Raw genomic sequence first — 16,090 nt, 5'->3', positions numbered from 1 at the left:
AAAAACACACATAGTGTGTGATATCTCCTGTATTAGTCAGTTTTCCCATTGCTGGACAAAATACCCAACACCTACAATCTCCAGGAGGAGAAGTTTAATTGGACTCACGGTTTGGGGGTTTCTGTACTCCCAGGCAGCTATGGCCTGGTGTAAGGGCTTGATGGAAGAAAGTCGCTTGGTTCATGGCAGCCAGGAAGCAAAGAGAAGGGAGGAGCTGGGGAGGGAACTAGATCCTCCCAAGTCATGCCCCCAGTGGCCCCCTCTTCCAACCAGGCCCCACCTCTTAACAGGACATTTAGCTATGAAGTTGTTACTGGATGAAGCCACTAATGAGTATGGTGCCTCGTGATCCAATCATTTTCCAAAAGCCCCTCTCTGAACACATAGGACTTTTGGGGAACATTCTAGATCTAAACTATAACACTACAACCATGTGGAATCTAAGACACTTGAACTCCTAGAAGCAGAGAGTAGAAGAGTGGCTGCTGGGGGCTGGAGAGGAGGATGAGGAGATTTGGAAACTGTTGTCAAAGGCTATAAAACTGCCGTGAAATGAGAGAATACATCCAAGAGATCCACTGTGCAGCGTGTTGGCTACAGTTTGTAACAATACATCGTGTAACTGAAAATTGCAAAGAGCAGATTTTAAGTGTTTTCATCACATACAAAAAATAAGTGAGATGAGATGTTAATTAGCCTGATTTTAGCCATTCTACAATTCATACATATATCAAAACAATTTTATGGCATAAATACAGTTTTCACTTTCAATTAAAATTTTAAGAATTAAATTAAAGTCAAAGCTGAAATGGAACTTTCATTTAATGGAATAATATGGTTACTACAATGAAAGCTGAGAATCTACTTGGACTCCAGATAGTGTAGCTACTTCTAGCAATGAAAATATCTTTTATGTTGGCTGTTTTTTGTTTTGTTGTTTTGTTTTTTGGTACCAGGGATCGAACTCAGGACCTTGCGCTTGTGAGGCAGGCAGAGGTGCCACTAAGCTAAATCCTCAGCCCTTTAAAATATCTTTTAAATATAGTAAGGTTCTTTGTTATAGAGTTGAATTTCCTACTAAGTTAATATTTTTAATATTACAACTGCTAAGGCCACTTCTTTTCTAGGATAACTCTAAAGTTTTCATTTTTCTTAACAATTATGTGATGGAGTAAGGGGAACAAAGGCACTCACACTATTTTAGATGAGATTTAGGAGGAAGAAATGATGAGCAGAATTCATAACTTACATAAGCATTCAAAAATATTGACCTTCCTTTGTGGTAGTTAAATATTTGGTTGAGTAAAAAATTGTTCTCTAAATTAATTTCACATCATATTGTATCATTTGAATAAATTTAAGTCTTTTCCTTCTATTATGACCCAGATAGATTGTGTCAGTGTGTGCAAACATGACATCTCTTGTGCATGCCATAGCATGAGTGGTATTTGTGGCTTCAAACATCTGTGTTGCACACACATCACAACAAGGCAATATGACCCCACTTTCTATTTCCTGGAAAGCGGTGTCTATCTCCATGTTACTGGAAGAAATCTATATTCCTTAACTTATATACTTTCCTTTTGTATGATCCTTTTTTTGTTTGGTTTTGCTTTTTTTGGTACCAGGGATCAAACTTGGGACCTTGTGCTTTCAAGGCAGGTGCCGGAACCACTGAGCTAAATCCCCGGCCCTATACTTTCCTTTTGTTAAAGGAGACTGTCAATCCCCTTTGCCTGGAAACCTTTAGAACCTACATGATATTTAAAAGACATTAACACATACATGCTACAGCCTTGAGGACATTGTACCAAGTGAAACAAGCCAGTCAGAAAGATGACAAATGTTATATAATTTCATTTGTTTGAGGTCCCTGGAACAGTTAAATTCATACAGACAGAAGGTAGCATGGTGGTTGCCAAGGTATAGGAAGAGGGAAAAGAAGACAGAGTTGTTTGTTGGGTTCAGTTTTGATTTGGGATGATGGAAAATTCTGGATATGGACAGTGTTATGGTTGCACACCAATGTGAATGCACTAATGCCACTGTGCTGTACCTTTAAAAATGGCTAAAATGGTAATTTGTATATTATGTGTGTTTACCACAAACTTTTCCTTTTTTTTTTTTTGGTACTGGGGATTAAATTCAGGACCTTGCACCTGCAAGGCAGGTGCAGTGCCACTGAGCTAAACCCTGGCTTACCACAAATTTTTAAAACAGTCATCAATAGAAATGATGGAAGGAACAATGAAACTGAAGTAGCAGTTTCACTGGATGAGGAATTTTCCCCCTCTTCATTCATTGTTAAGATTGCTGTGATTGGTTTGTCCTCTGTTACGGTGTTTTATTCCCCCAAAGGAATTTGGGGAGGAGGCTTTCAGCCCTGATTCTCACACCTTCCCTAAATCTTTCTGTTAGGACAGAACTTCCTGTATGACAGAAACTACCTGATTGTCAGCTGCGGTGGATTGAAGGAACAATGAAACTAGAAATGTAGCAGATGGAAGAAAAAAATTAGGTAGCTGTCTGCAGTATCTTCTATTGGGATGAATGCTCCTTTGGCCAGAAGCCCTTATTGTTGATTGAGTAATAAGACCTGCAGGTGACTTAATTCTTGGAAACCTCTGGAACACTCTGTGCTGATGAGAATGTGCTGTCTCTTCACTCTATACCTTAAAATCTTGAAAAAGGATCTCAGTATTATCAGACTTGAAGTCCTAAAAGTAGGACTCTATATCACAAGACCTCTAATGTGGTGAAGTTAAAATCTGGTTAGTAACTGGTTTTTTTTTCTTAATTGTAGAAGAAACACACCTTTTATGCCTGGTGTCTGGCACCTCTCTCTCGTGGCCCAAACTTCTACTGACAATGGCATTAAACCCATATTTTAAAAATCCATCTACAAGCCCTGGATCTGAAAAGTTATCTGCAAGAAAAGGTAATTAGAGTCACATAAGTAAAGTCTATTATCACAAAGATGCAACACAACAAGAACAACTCTATCCAGAATGTACACCTTTTTATAATGAAGTAGAGTTGTTTTTTTGGAATTGAATCTACCCCAGATGAGAAGGTTAAAGGTGGAATCACAAAGTATTTACACAAACCAAATGTGTTAATTACTTTTCTCTCATTACTAAGACAAAATACCCAACATCCAAAGTTGAAAGGGAAGGGGTTTATTTGGCTTACAGTTCACAGAGGTTTCAGTCCATAATCAGCCGACTCCAAGGCAGGAATGACAAACAGGCATTGCAGAGGAGAAAACAATATGGCATGCACAAAGCAGCAAAGGTAACAATGGGGATTAACAGCATCTTTCTGCCCCTTTTATCTTATTCAGACTACAGGGATTAGGGTGGTGCCAACCAATCACTCACATGAAGTGGTTTAGTAATCACACACCCTTAACCCCAGTATCACACATTCCAGATTCAACTACTTCTGAAAAAGTATACCTCATCCATATGAGGCTTTGAGGGGACATCTAAACACAAACCATAACACCAAAGCAGATGTTTTAATAAAGTATAGTCATTAAGTCTTCGTGGGAGGAAGTTGGTCAATGTCCTTGGTGCTATCCCGATTGTTAATTGCCTTGGGAAATCATCACAACAGGAATATTGAGGGAAGGTGGGAGAATCAATGCTGAGAGACTCCTTCCCAAAGCCCATCAGAAGAAATGAAATCCAGTGACAGAGGACAACCCAACCACAGAGACCTTAACAATGAATGAAGACAAAATTCCCCATCCAAAGATACAGCTTCTTAGGTGGGAATAAAAAACAAAACAGAGTCTTAAAAGAGAAACAAAAGGAACCAATATAATTAAAAGGAAAAGAATGCTCAAAGAATGTAGGAGTCAAAATACCATTTCCAGAAGTATACAATTCACTGGAAGATACAGAAAGTCATTTTATACCAATAAGTAGAAATCACAATGGAGATTTAATAATTATGACATCACATATGCTACAGCAAAACAAAGAAATATCAACAGGAACTGCCACAGATAAACAGTAATGGGATAATTTAAGACCAACTCTGAATTAGAGAAAAAGAAAGAACTCAAATAGTATAAAGAATTCCTTCCTTGATGGATATGTATTATATTTCATCTTCTAGGGGGTTAACATTTTCCCCTCAATACCCAAGGAGTATTTTTGGTAAATTGTTATAAAACGCTACAAATAAAAGAGGATCTGGTCAAGATGGAGTAGCCTTGTTTCTCTCAGTTCCCATTTCTTACAACTAGAAAAGTCCTGTGTCCAGTACAAGAGATGAAAGATGAAATAAGGAGACCAACTGCCCAAGGGCTTCCTGGATTTGTGTATGGCTGCCCATGAACCTCAGGCAGGGGGTGGTAGAAGCCTCCAACTGGATTCACCTGTAGGCAACGACCAAAACAAGCTCCAAGACAAGCTCTCAAGATCCTCCATCATGCAAGAGCTAAAAAAAGGGTTGCTTAGTGAAAGCCTTGGCAACACCTGCTCTGCCTGCCACCCTCTACTCCAACAACAACTCTCCTCTCTCAGGCCCTGTGGTGTCAGGGGGCTGAGCAGGACCCGGGCTCCCATCATGCAGAAGCTGCCATCTTTGGTTTCCTCCTGGTGGAGCCGGCAGGCCAAGCAGGGAGTTGGTCCTCTGCAGCTTCACCTGGTGGAAGCAGGGGCTTCCCTGTCACCTCACAGTGTCACCAACAGGTTGAGCCAGTGAGTCGGGACCCTATGGGGACCTGCACTTCTGCCACTCTTCCCACCCTAAGCAAGGAAAGGTACAGGCACTGCTGTGGACTGGGTGGGGCTGTGGGCCCAGCAGGAAGCCAAACATACAGACTCAACAGGTCCTCAGGCCACATCTCACCAGGGGGCTCCTTACTGAAAAGGGAGCCTCACAATATCCCAAATGTCCAGGACCCAGTGGAAAGTCATCTGTCACAGTAAAAACCAGGAAGATCTCCGAGTAAATGAGAAGACAAGCAACAGATGCCAATGCTGAGGTGAACCGGAGTGGGGAGTATGGGACTGGGGTTAACCCTTCAGTGGTCACGGCTGATCTGAGAAATACAAACTCTGTATACCCACAGTCTCTACAGGGTTAAAGCATCCATCATAACAGTACTAGAAACACATGGAAAGAAGGAGAAAAAAAATAGGACAGAAACAGTGATACGGAAAAGTTTTAGATGACTTAATAGATTGAATATTAAGGTAGCTGTAGAAGCAAAATAAGTAATGTTTCTTTTTTTTTTTTTGGTACCAGGGATCGAACTCAGGTCCTTGCGCTTGCGCAGCAGGCGGCAAAACCACTGAGCTAAATCCCAGGCCCATGTGTTCTTTTAAGATTTGCTTTTCCTGTAACTCCTTCTTTAAGGTGAGGATTATCTGACTCTAACTGGTAACTTCATTAACCTAACAAAGTTACCATGCCAGGGTGAATTTACAATGTATATGGCCTATCTTGTGTCTGTGACTTGTAAATAGGAACTGGAATTGTATTTACATATCAAAGACCACTAGGGATGAGATAATGGCTAAAAAGGATATAAAAAGGGAAAATGCTTAAAAAAAAAAAAAGGGATATGCTGAACAAAGGGGCTGCGGATATTGACCACACTGGTTTCTGGCATTCCCGCCCGCTCGCGAGAAGAAATTTTATTATTGTATCTGAATTCTGTGTCTCTGTGTATTTCTTTCTGAGATTTCTGCAACAACAGAAGTTTAAAAAAGAGAACCAAATGGAAATCATAGGACTAAAAACTACAGTAAATCTAAATGAACACATTGGATGTGTCCCATAATAGCATAGTGGCAATAAATGATAGAATCAATGAGTTTGAGGACAGATCAATAGGACTTACACAAAAAAATGACAAAATAAAGTGCAAAAAAAGTGAAGAGATTCTCAGGGAACTGGGACAACAAGAGAACTGAATTTGTGTGACAGGAAGTACAAGGGAGAGGAGAGAGTAGGATTGTAAATATTCTGAGGATTAATGGCCGAAGGCTTCCTGAATTTGGTGAAAGATGGAAATCTACAGATGCAAGAGGTTGAGCAAACCCTTCAATAGAGTAAGCCAAAGAAATCCAGGCATTACAATGATGCATACACTATGGTGAAACTTCTGAAAGCTGAAGGCAAAGAGATGATTCCAAGCACTGAAAGAGCAGAGCAGCAAACAGGAAATCCCACACTCAGCAAAAATATCCTCCAGGAAGTATAAGAACATAAAGAAACTCTCAGATGAAGGAAAAGTAAGATTCGTCACTGGAAAACCCTCTCTTAAAGAGTAGTAAAAGGAGGCACATACCTGTAATCCCATCACTCTGGGAGGCTGAGGCAGGAGGATCACTAGTTTGAGCCCACTCTGGGCAATTTAGCAACTTAGCAAGACCTTGTTCTCAAATTAAATAAAAAATGAAAAGGGAGTGCAAAATAAATAAAAATTTGAGACCCTATTCTCAAATTAAATAAAAAATGAAAAGGGAGTAAGTCAGTGCAAAGGCCCTGGTTTCAAGTCTCAGTACCAGGAAAAAAAAAAAAAGGAAGTTCTGTAAACAAAAAGGAAACGAGAAAAAGGCTTAGAACTTTAGAAAAGAAAAAAGAACATCAAAATGGGCAAAAATAGGAATAAATATGATAGAATATCTTTCTCATAACATTTCTTAATATTATCTGATGGCTGAACCAAATATTAAAACTCTGTCTGGTGTGGTGCCTAGGTATACAGGAAAAACATGGTAGAGAAAAAACAGAGAATTGTATTTTAACTTGGGGGAGGCTAAGGGACTTTAGTTTTGACATTTTCCTTGAAGTGGCAAAATATCAACCTCAGGAGACTGGTAGGTTCTGTATGTATAATGTGATACCTAGAACAAGGACTAATAAAAACTATGCAAAGCAATGTATAAAAATCACTAAGTCAATCAATGGAACTCCAAAATATATTCAAGTACCCATAGGAAGGCTACTTTGGAAAACTTTTTCATTTTCTTTATATAACATATGACCCAGCCATGCCACAATTAGATATTCACCTAAGAAATAAAATAATGTCCACATCAATATTCACAGCAGCATTATTTTTAACAGCCAAAAGCTGGCAACAACCCAACAGGTGAAGTGATAAATAATTTGTGGAATACTACTAGATCATAAAATAGAATGAACTGTTGCTGAGCAGCAGTAGCAGGAGTCTCAAAATAATTAGGCTAATTGAAAACAAGCCAGGCAAAATGAGCACATAGTTTCTGATTCCACTTATATAAAATTCTATGAAATACATACTAGCCTGTAGTGAAATTTTAGGGTAATGTAAAATACAAAGAATAAATATTGCTAGGTGTGGTGGTGCACACCTGTAATCCCAGCTACTCAGGAGCCTGAGGCAGGAGGAGCATGAGTTTGAGATCACCCTGAAGAGCTTAGACTCTGTCTCAAAATAAAAAATAAAAAAAAAAAGGACAGATTATTTGCTGGGTTCCATCCCCAGTAGCACAAAATAAATAAATATTAATATTCTAAGATATCATGTTACTATGCTCATATTTTTAAAAGCAATTGGAGGGGCCGGGGATTTAGCTCAGCGGCTCCACCACCTGCCTCGTAGGTGCAAGGTCCCAAATTCAATCCCTGGTACAAAAAAAAAAAAAAAAGTGATTGGAAAAATCAGTTTTCCCATTTAGAACTTGGAGGCCGGGTTATAACTTGAAAAAGATTTTTTTTTTTTGGTACTGGGGATCGAACTCGTGTCCTTGCACTTGCGCAGCAGGCGGTGAAACAGCTAAGCTAAATCCCTGGCCCTTGAAAAAGATTTTTTTGAAAAAGTTCTGGCAGTTTGTCAGAATTTAAAAAACTGTTCCCAAGCCAGAGATGGGGTTTAAAAAGTCCTAATATAAACAAAATGTTTTGGTTCTGAGTTGTTTGGGGGAGTCACAGATTACGCACTCACACAGTTCCGGGGCTTCCATGGGTTTCTTGCCCCTGTATTTAGCTTCTCTGTCCAGTGTCACTTTACCCCTTCATTGTCTCTCATGTGTCCCAGGAGGCAACATTCTGTCATCAACTCTTGCCTTTCAGGGAATGTGAAGCAGGACCAACAAGAATGATAAAATACGCCATTATCAGAGGAAATTTATCATCTAATTCAATCAGCTAGAGCTTAAACAATTTCCTAATTTGAGTGGCTTGGTACTGACATAAAATTTCCAGTAGTAGGCCAAGTATGGTGGCACATGCCTGTAATTTCAGCACTTGGGAGTCTGAAGCAGGAGGATTGCCACAAGTTCAAGGCTTACCTGGGTTACATAGTGAGTTCAAGGCCAGCCTGAACTACACACAGAGTCTATTTTTTTAAAAAAAATCGAATGGTGACAAAAATAGAACTCAGAAGGTGGGTGTGGTGGCACACACCTGTAATCCCAGCACTCAGAAGGCTGAGGCAGGAGGGTTGCTTCAAGTTTGAGGGCAGCCTGGGTGACATAGTGAGTTCAAGACTAGGAGATTTTCACAGCATGGTACTGGCAAAGAAACAGACCCAAGGATCAGTGGAATAGATTAGAAGATACAGAAACAACTTCAGACATACTCAGCCACCTCATCTTTGACAAAGGAGCCAACCACCCACATTGGAGGAAAGATAGCCTATTTAATAAATGGTGTTGGAAAAATTATTTCAACCTGCCAAAGATTAAAACTAGACCCATACCTAGCACCACGCACTAAACGAAGATCAAAGTGGATTAAAAATCTAAATATTAAGACAGAAACACTAAACTTGCTGGAAGATAAGTTAGGTAGAACTCTTGACATTGGCATAGGAAAAGATTTTATGAACAAAACTTCAGTAGCATGGGAACTAGCACAAAGAATCAACAACTGGGATCTCATCTTATTAAAAAGTTTCTGCACTGCAAGAGAAACCACTGACAGAGGTAACGGACAACCTACAATGTGGGAAAAAATTTTTAGCAGCTGTAACTCAGACAAAGGGCTACTATCTAGAATATATAAAGACCTGAAAAAAATCAGACCCCCCAAATTCAAAGACCCAATTCAAAAATGGGCATCTGAAATGAACAGACATTTCTCAGACAAAAAAGTAAAAGCAGCAAATAAATATATGAAAAAATGTTCAACATCACAGGTCATTTGAGAAATGCAGATGAAAACAACACTGAGATTCCACCTCACCCCAGAAAGAATGGCTGCTATCATGAAATCAACCAATAACAAATGCTGGTGGGAGTGTGGGGAGAAAGGAACCCTTCTCCATTGTTGGTGGGAGTGCAGACTGGTGCAACCACTATAGAAATCAGTATGGAGATACCTCAAACAAGTAAGGCTAGAGGTTCCATTTGACCCAGCTATTCCCCTGCTAGGGATCTTCCCAAAAGAATTAAAAGAATCATACCACAGCAATATATATGCACCCATGTTCATAGCGGCACAGTTTGTAATAGCTAAAGCTTGGAAACAGTCCAATTGCCCATCAACTGGAAACTGGATAAAGAAGACGTGGTTTCTTAAATAAAATGGAGTACTACTCAGCCATAAAGAACGAGAAACTAGGGACATTTATAGCTAAATGGATGCATATTGGGGCCATACTCTTAAGTGAAATAATAGGACACACGTGTAAATAATAAATAAGTGAAATAATAGGACATATGTGTAAATACCAAATAGTTTCTCTAGTGTGAGAAACTGAAAGTGTAAATAAGGATTAAAATGATTAAAACAAACAGTTGATAATTTGAAATAGGAAGAAAAGGTCCAAAGATGTAGGGGTGGTGGGAGGGGAAGGGGAAAGGGAAGAAGGGAAAGGAAAAATCATGAGAAAAGAAAAAAAATGGAAACAAAATCTATGTAAATAGGGAAGGGTGGAGGGGGTGAAGGGCGCATAGGCAAATGTAAATGTATTGTATAATTAAAATGTACCAATAGAAGAAGAAAAAAAAAAGACTAGGAGATTTTCAAGACTAGGAGTTTCAGGGGTTTTTTTTGTGTTTTTGGTACCTGAGATCGAACTCAGGACCTTGCACTTGGGAGGCAGGCACAGTGCCCTTGAGCTAAATTCCTGGGCGATTTTCAAAACTAGGAGAAAGCAGTGCTTTCTCCCTGAGCCCTGACTCACTGTGTGAGATGGTGGCTTGAACCTGCAGACACCCAGTGACTACTGGTGTCCCCCAAGGCCTCCATGGAGAAACATACCAGTGGAACAGCAGTGGAGGCAGCAGCCTGAAGTGGCTGATGAGTTATTCAGATTCAGACATCCCCCAGGAGAGGACAATTTACTGGTAGCCATTTTGGGAGGGCCCAACTGAGCTTGGAACTCAGCTGCAGTCTCAGAGCAGCTGCAGTCTGGTTTCATCAGGGTGAGGTGGAACTGAGTTCAAGTCAGCAGGGGGTCAAGGAGCCAAGTTCAAGTCAGCAGGGAGCTGAGTTTAAACTGAAAGGAGACACATGGAGTGCTGCAGGCTGAATAAAATCGAGTTCCAGCCTCACAGCCAGAAACCAGCCTGAGCTTTAGAAGTAAATGTTCAGGCTCACTGGGATTAACCACCACACTGCTGTAAATCTGTGGCTGGCTTGTTGGGATTAATCAACATGGATCTGGGCTCTGTGTGCCCAACTTGTTTACCAGTGACAGCAGAGACATGTCTTAAAGTGGACATATTTTTTCTTATTTTTTTCCTTTTCCTATTTTTGTTTTGCTTTGGTTTTCCTTGTTTGTTCTTGTTTTTATATGTGTGAACATTATTTCTAGGTTTTTGTTGTTCTTGTTCTGTTCTGTTCCTATTTTTATTTCTTCCTTCTCTCTTTCTCTCTTGTCTTTTTCACCAGTTTCCCCAAAGTTTGTGTAATCTTCCTTTGTTCTCTAGCCCTGCTTCTAATCTTTTCCTCTTTTTTATGTCTCTATTCCCTCCCAACCCCTTTTAAATTTTCTCCCCTAAGGATAAAATCACCACACCAAGGGCATATTTGTATACAATTTTCTGGTTTGTTTTAGATTTTGTTTTATAACCACAAATCTAGTTCACATGGTTAAAAGTGGCAAATCAATAGTCACCACAATTCATTTTCTAGGCTGTATTTGATGTTATTGTTATTGTTGATTGTACTACTTTAGCCAAGGTGACATAATTGTTTAAATCAGTTGTTCTTCCTGGTAGGCTAAAACTGAGATTGCCTAAGGGTCATAAACAATACTATAGGCCAGTGCCAGAGAACCAGGGGGTGGGCCAAATAGGCAGCAACTACTCATTCTTTTTTATTTTTTTATTTTTGGACCAGGGATTGAACTCGGGTCCTTATGCTTGCACAGCAGGTGGCAGAACCACTGAGCTAAATTCCCGGCCCTACTCATTCTTATAAATTGAAGAGGTAGGATGTTCCAACAGACTCAAAACCCAAAAGCCAGTACACCTGGAAGACATCTCTGAGAAGTGGTCATTTCCTAAAGGTTCTAAATACTAGCAATAAAGCTACTTGCCATACACAATTTACAAGTATCAACCCAGGAATTAAAGTAAAAAAGAAAAGGAGAAGACACTTAAGCAAGATGCAACCCCAAGCTTTCAGCATACCAAAGGCAAACCCGGAGGACATTGAGGTGGAATAATTGAAACTCACCTACCTGACCTCTCTGAAGTGGTAACAGTGGAAGTAACAAAGCAGATAAATGAGGCTCTAGAAAAAAATCAAATTAGAAATAGTTTCTCAGATAACTGCAGAGATGATGACCACAATGAAAGACATGATTAGGGGCCAGGGATTTAGCTCAGTGGTTCCGGTGCCTGCCTCGCAAGCTCAAGGTCCCGAGTTCAATCCCTGGTACCAAAACAAACAAACAAACAAAAAAGAAAGATATGATTAGTGACTCTAAAGTAGATACAGATAAAAAATAGAGAAGCTTAGGAAAATGGTGGAAACCATGAATGCCCAATGAAGGAAGGAAATGGAATCCACGAAATAGGTTCAAACAGATATCCAGGAGATTAAAAATTCTGTTGAAAGTATATGCAGCAGAATGAGCCAATATGAGGACAGAATTTCAGATATGGAAGACAGGGTTTCAGTTAGTGATCATGGAAAGAGAGATTTCTTAAAAATAGCAAATGATGACCAAAAATCAATTTAACAGCTGCTAGATGGTACAAAGAAGAATAACACAAGATTGCTTCAATTCAATGAAAAAGCCAGAGAGACCACAAATGACGTAAAGAACCTGTTCATAGAAGTAATGACCAAAAATTTCCCTAGGGCTGGGGATTTAGCGCAGTGGTTCCATCGCCTGCCCTGCAAGCACAAGGACCCAAGTTCAATCCCCGGTACCAAAAAAAAAAAAAAATTTCCCAAGCAGAGAAAAGAAACTGACATACAAATAAGTGAGGCATACAGAATTCCAATTAGCCACGATAAAAAATCTACACTAAGGCATAGAATAGTCAAGATTCTAGAAATTCAACACAACAACAGAATAGAATAGTAAAAGCTGTTAGAGAAAAGAAACAAATCACCTATAAAGGAAAGCCCATCAGAATCACAGCAGACTTCTCAATACAAACCCTCAAGTCAAGGACAGCTTGAAGTGAAGTATTTCAAGCCCTAAAAATAAACAACCTCCAACCCAGATTGATGTATCCTGCAAAACTATCTTTCAAAATTGATGGAGAAATGAGATACTTTCATGACAACACCTGAAGAAATTCATGACCACCAAGTCAGCACTCCAAAATGTTCTGAAGGACATTCTAGAGACTATGAGGATCACAATTCCATGAACTCTAACAAAACGAATCCACTGAGCAGGGCAAGAAATTAAACAGAAACAGAAAGAAGGAAGCCCATGACAGAAGAATAACATGACAGAGATAAGACAATACATATCAGTTATAACTATAAATGTTAATGGTCTCAACTCACCAATCAAAAGAAACAGACTTAGGGCTGGGGATTTAGCTCAGTGGTTTCGCTGCCTGCTGCGCAAGTGCAAGGACCCGAGTTCGATCCCCAGTACCAAAAAAACCCCCCCAAAAACAAAAAAAGAAACAGACTGGCAGAATGGATCAAATAGCAACAGCAAGATCCAACAATATGCCGCACACAAGAAACACATTTAATTCAAACAGAAATTCATTGACTGAAAGTCTAAGAATGGAAAACAGTACTCCATGTGACAGGAATCAAAAAAAAAAAAAAAAAAAGCAGGGTAACTATTCTATTTGCAGAAAAAGTGGATTTTAAGCCAAGATGATTAAGAGAGACAAAGAAGGGTCACTACATCCTTGTAAAAAGAACAATCTGAGAGGAAGGGATAGCCATCATAAATATATATGCACCAAATACCAGTGCATCCAACTGTAGAAAATAAATATTAACAGATATGAAAAATCATATAAGGACTAATACAGTTGTAACGGGGGACATCTCAATACCCCACTGTCACAAATAGATCAATTAGACAAAAAAATCAACAACAAAACATTAGAACTGAACCAAACTTTTGAACAAATGGAATTAGATGCCTACATAGTGTTCCACCCCACATCACAATACACATTCTTCTCAGCTGCACATGGGATGTTCTCCAAAATAGACCACATATTAGCTCATAGAACATGCTTAAGTAAATGTAAAGGAACTGAAATTATCCCATGCATATTATCAGACCGTAGTGCAAATTGGAAATCAATGGCAAAAGAAACCACAAGAACTTCATAAACACATGAAAATTAAATAACACCCTTCTGAACAACCAATGGGAGAAATCAGATAGTTTCTACAATTAAACGATAACAATAATACAACATACTGGAACTTATAGGACACAATGAAAGCAGTGCTATGAAGGAAATTTATAGTGGTGAATATCCATATCAGAAAAACAGAGTGGGCTCATCTGAACAACCAAATGTTGAACCTCAAGCCTCTAGGAAAGGAAGAACAAGTCAGGCCCAAAGTTCATACAAGCGAGGAAATTATAAAAATCGGAGCAGAAATTAATGCAAGGGAGACTAAAAAATCAATACAAAGAATCAAGGAATTGAAGAGTTGGTTCTTTGAAAGATTAAATAAAATTGACAAACCCTTAGCCAACCTTATCAAAAAAAGGAAAGAAAAGACTCAAATCTATGCAATTAGTAATGAAAGGGTGAAATCATAACAGACCCTGCAGAAATCTAGAAGAAGATCATAAATACCTACTTCAAGAACCTCTATAAGATGAAAAATACAGAAGAAATGGGCAGATTCCTCAATACATATGAATTACCAAAGCTGAACCAAGAAGATATAAGAATTCTAAATATGGGCCGGGGATTTAGCTCAGTGGTTTCGCCGCCTGCTGGGCAAGCGCAAGGACCGGAGTTCAATCCCCGGTACCAAAAAAAATAAAAAGAATTCTAAATAAACCAATATCAGTCAATGAAATTGAAGAATTAAAAAAATCTAACAATAGGGCCAGGAATTTAGCTCAGTGGCACTGCGCCTGCCTGACAAGCATGAGGTCCTGAGCTTGATCCCTGGTACCGACTGGAAAAAAAAAAAAATCAAAAACCTAACAACAAAGAAAAGCCCAGCCCCTGATGGATTCACTGCTGAATTCTACAAGAGATTTAAAGAAGACCTAATGCTGCTGTTTCTCAAACTGTTTAATGAAACTGAAAGGAAAGCAATACTTCCAAATTCATTCCTGGAAGCAAGCATTATCCTGATACCAAAACCAGAGAAGGATCCAACCATGAAAGAGAGCTACAGGCTAATCTCCCTAATGAACATAGATGCAAAAATCCTCAATAAGATACTGGCAAACAGAATGTAGCAAATCATAAAGAGATTATATACCATGACCAAGTAGGATTTATCCCAGGGAATGCAGGGATGGTTCAACACATGCAAATCAATAAATGTAATATGCTATATTAACAGAGCCAAGGACAAAAACCACATGATCCTCTCAATAGATGCAGAGAAAGCATTTGACAAGGTCCAACACCCACTCATGATTAAAAAAAAAACCTGCAGAAAATTGGAATAGATGGTCTTTATCTCAATCTGATAAAAACCATCTATGACAAACCAACATCCAACATCATACTAAATGGACAAAAACTGAAATGTTTCACTCTAACATCAGGAACAAGACAAGGATGTCCACTGTCACCACTCTTATTCAATATAGTTCTGGAAACATTAGTCAGAGCAATTAGACAAGAGAAAGAAATAAAAGGGATAAGAATAAAAAAGGAAGTAGGCCAGGGATTTAGCTTAGTGGTTTCACCACCTGCTGTGCAAGCACAAGGACCCAAGTTCAATCCCCGGTAACAAAAAAAAAAAAAAAAAGAGGAAGAAGTTAGATTACCATCATTTACAGATGATATGATACTCTACATAGAAGACCCAAAAAACTCCACTAGAAGACTTCTAGATTTAATAACCAAATTCAGTAGAATAGCTGGATATAAAGTCAACACTCAAAAATCAATAGCCTTCCTTTACACAAATAACAAGCTCACTGAGAGAAAAATTAGGGAAATCACACCTTTCACAACAGCATCCAAAAAAATGAAATACCTAGGAATCAATCAAATGAAGGAAGCAAAAGAATTGTAGAGTGAAAACTACAGTACTCTGAAAAAGGAGATTGAAGAAGATATCAAAAAATGGAAAGATATCATTTGTTCTAGGCTATGAAGAACCAATATAGTGCAAATGGCCATACTTCCAAAATTGTTATACAGATTTAATGCAATCCTGATCAAAATACCAATAGCATATCTCACAAAACTAGAGAAAACAACCCTAAAATTTATTTGGAACCAGAGAAGACCTAGAATAGCAAAAGCTATTCTGGGCAATGAAGGCAAGGCAGGGGGCATCACAATTCCAGACTTGAAATTATATTACAAAGCTACTGTGATAAAAACAGCATGGTACTGGCAAAAAACAGACCTATGGATCAGTGGAACAGATTAGAAGATGAGGAAACAACTCCAATCATACTCAGCCACCTTATCTTTGATAAAGGAGCCAAATACCATCACTGGAAGAAATACTGCCTCTTTAATAAATGGTGTTGGAAAAACTG

The 16,090-nt window shown here is 38.9% G+C and overlaps 1 protein-coding gene across 3 annotated transcripts in view; it reads right to left on the bottom strand.

The window, feature by feature from the left end:
- Galntl5 (polypeptide N-acetylgalactosaminyltransferase like 5) overlaps nucleotides 1-16,090 on the bottom strand; it is a 96,806-nt gene that overhangs the window by 20,958 nt on the left and 59,758 nt on the right. For all 3 annotated transcript variants that reach the window (XM_013078075.3, XM_087207711.1, XM_087207712.1), the window contains one exon: nucleotides 2,815-2,926. In XM_013078075.3, coding sequence (XP_012933529.1) covers nucleotides 2,815-2,926 — 112 coding nt within the window. The remainder of the gene's footprint in view (nucleotides 1-2,814; nucleotides 2,927-16,090) is intronic.

This window comes from Heterocephalus glaber, unplaced genomic scaffold (genome assembly GCF_053883595.1).
Source record: "Heterocephalus glaber isolate CG9 unplaced genomic scaffold, H.glaber_assembly_v1.0 deba00000818, whole genome shotgun sequence".
Taxonomy (NCBI): domain Eukaryota; kingdom Metazoa; phylum Chordata; class Mammalia; order Rodentia; family Bathyergidae; genus Heterocephalus; species Heterocephalus glaber.
This window is presented reverse-complemented; position numbering and strand designations above follow the sequence as displayed.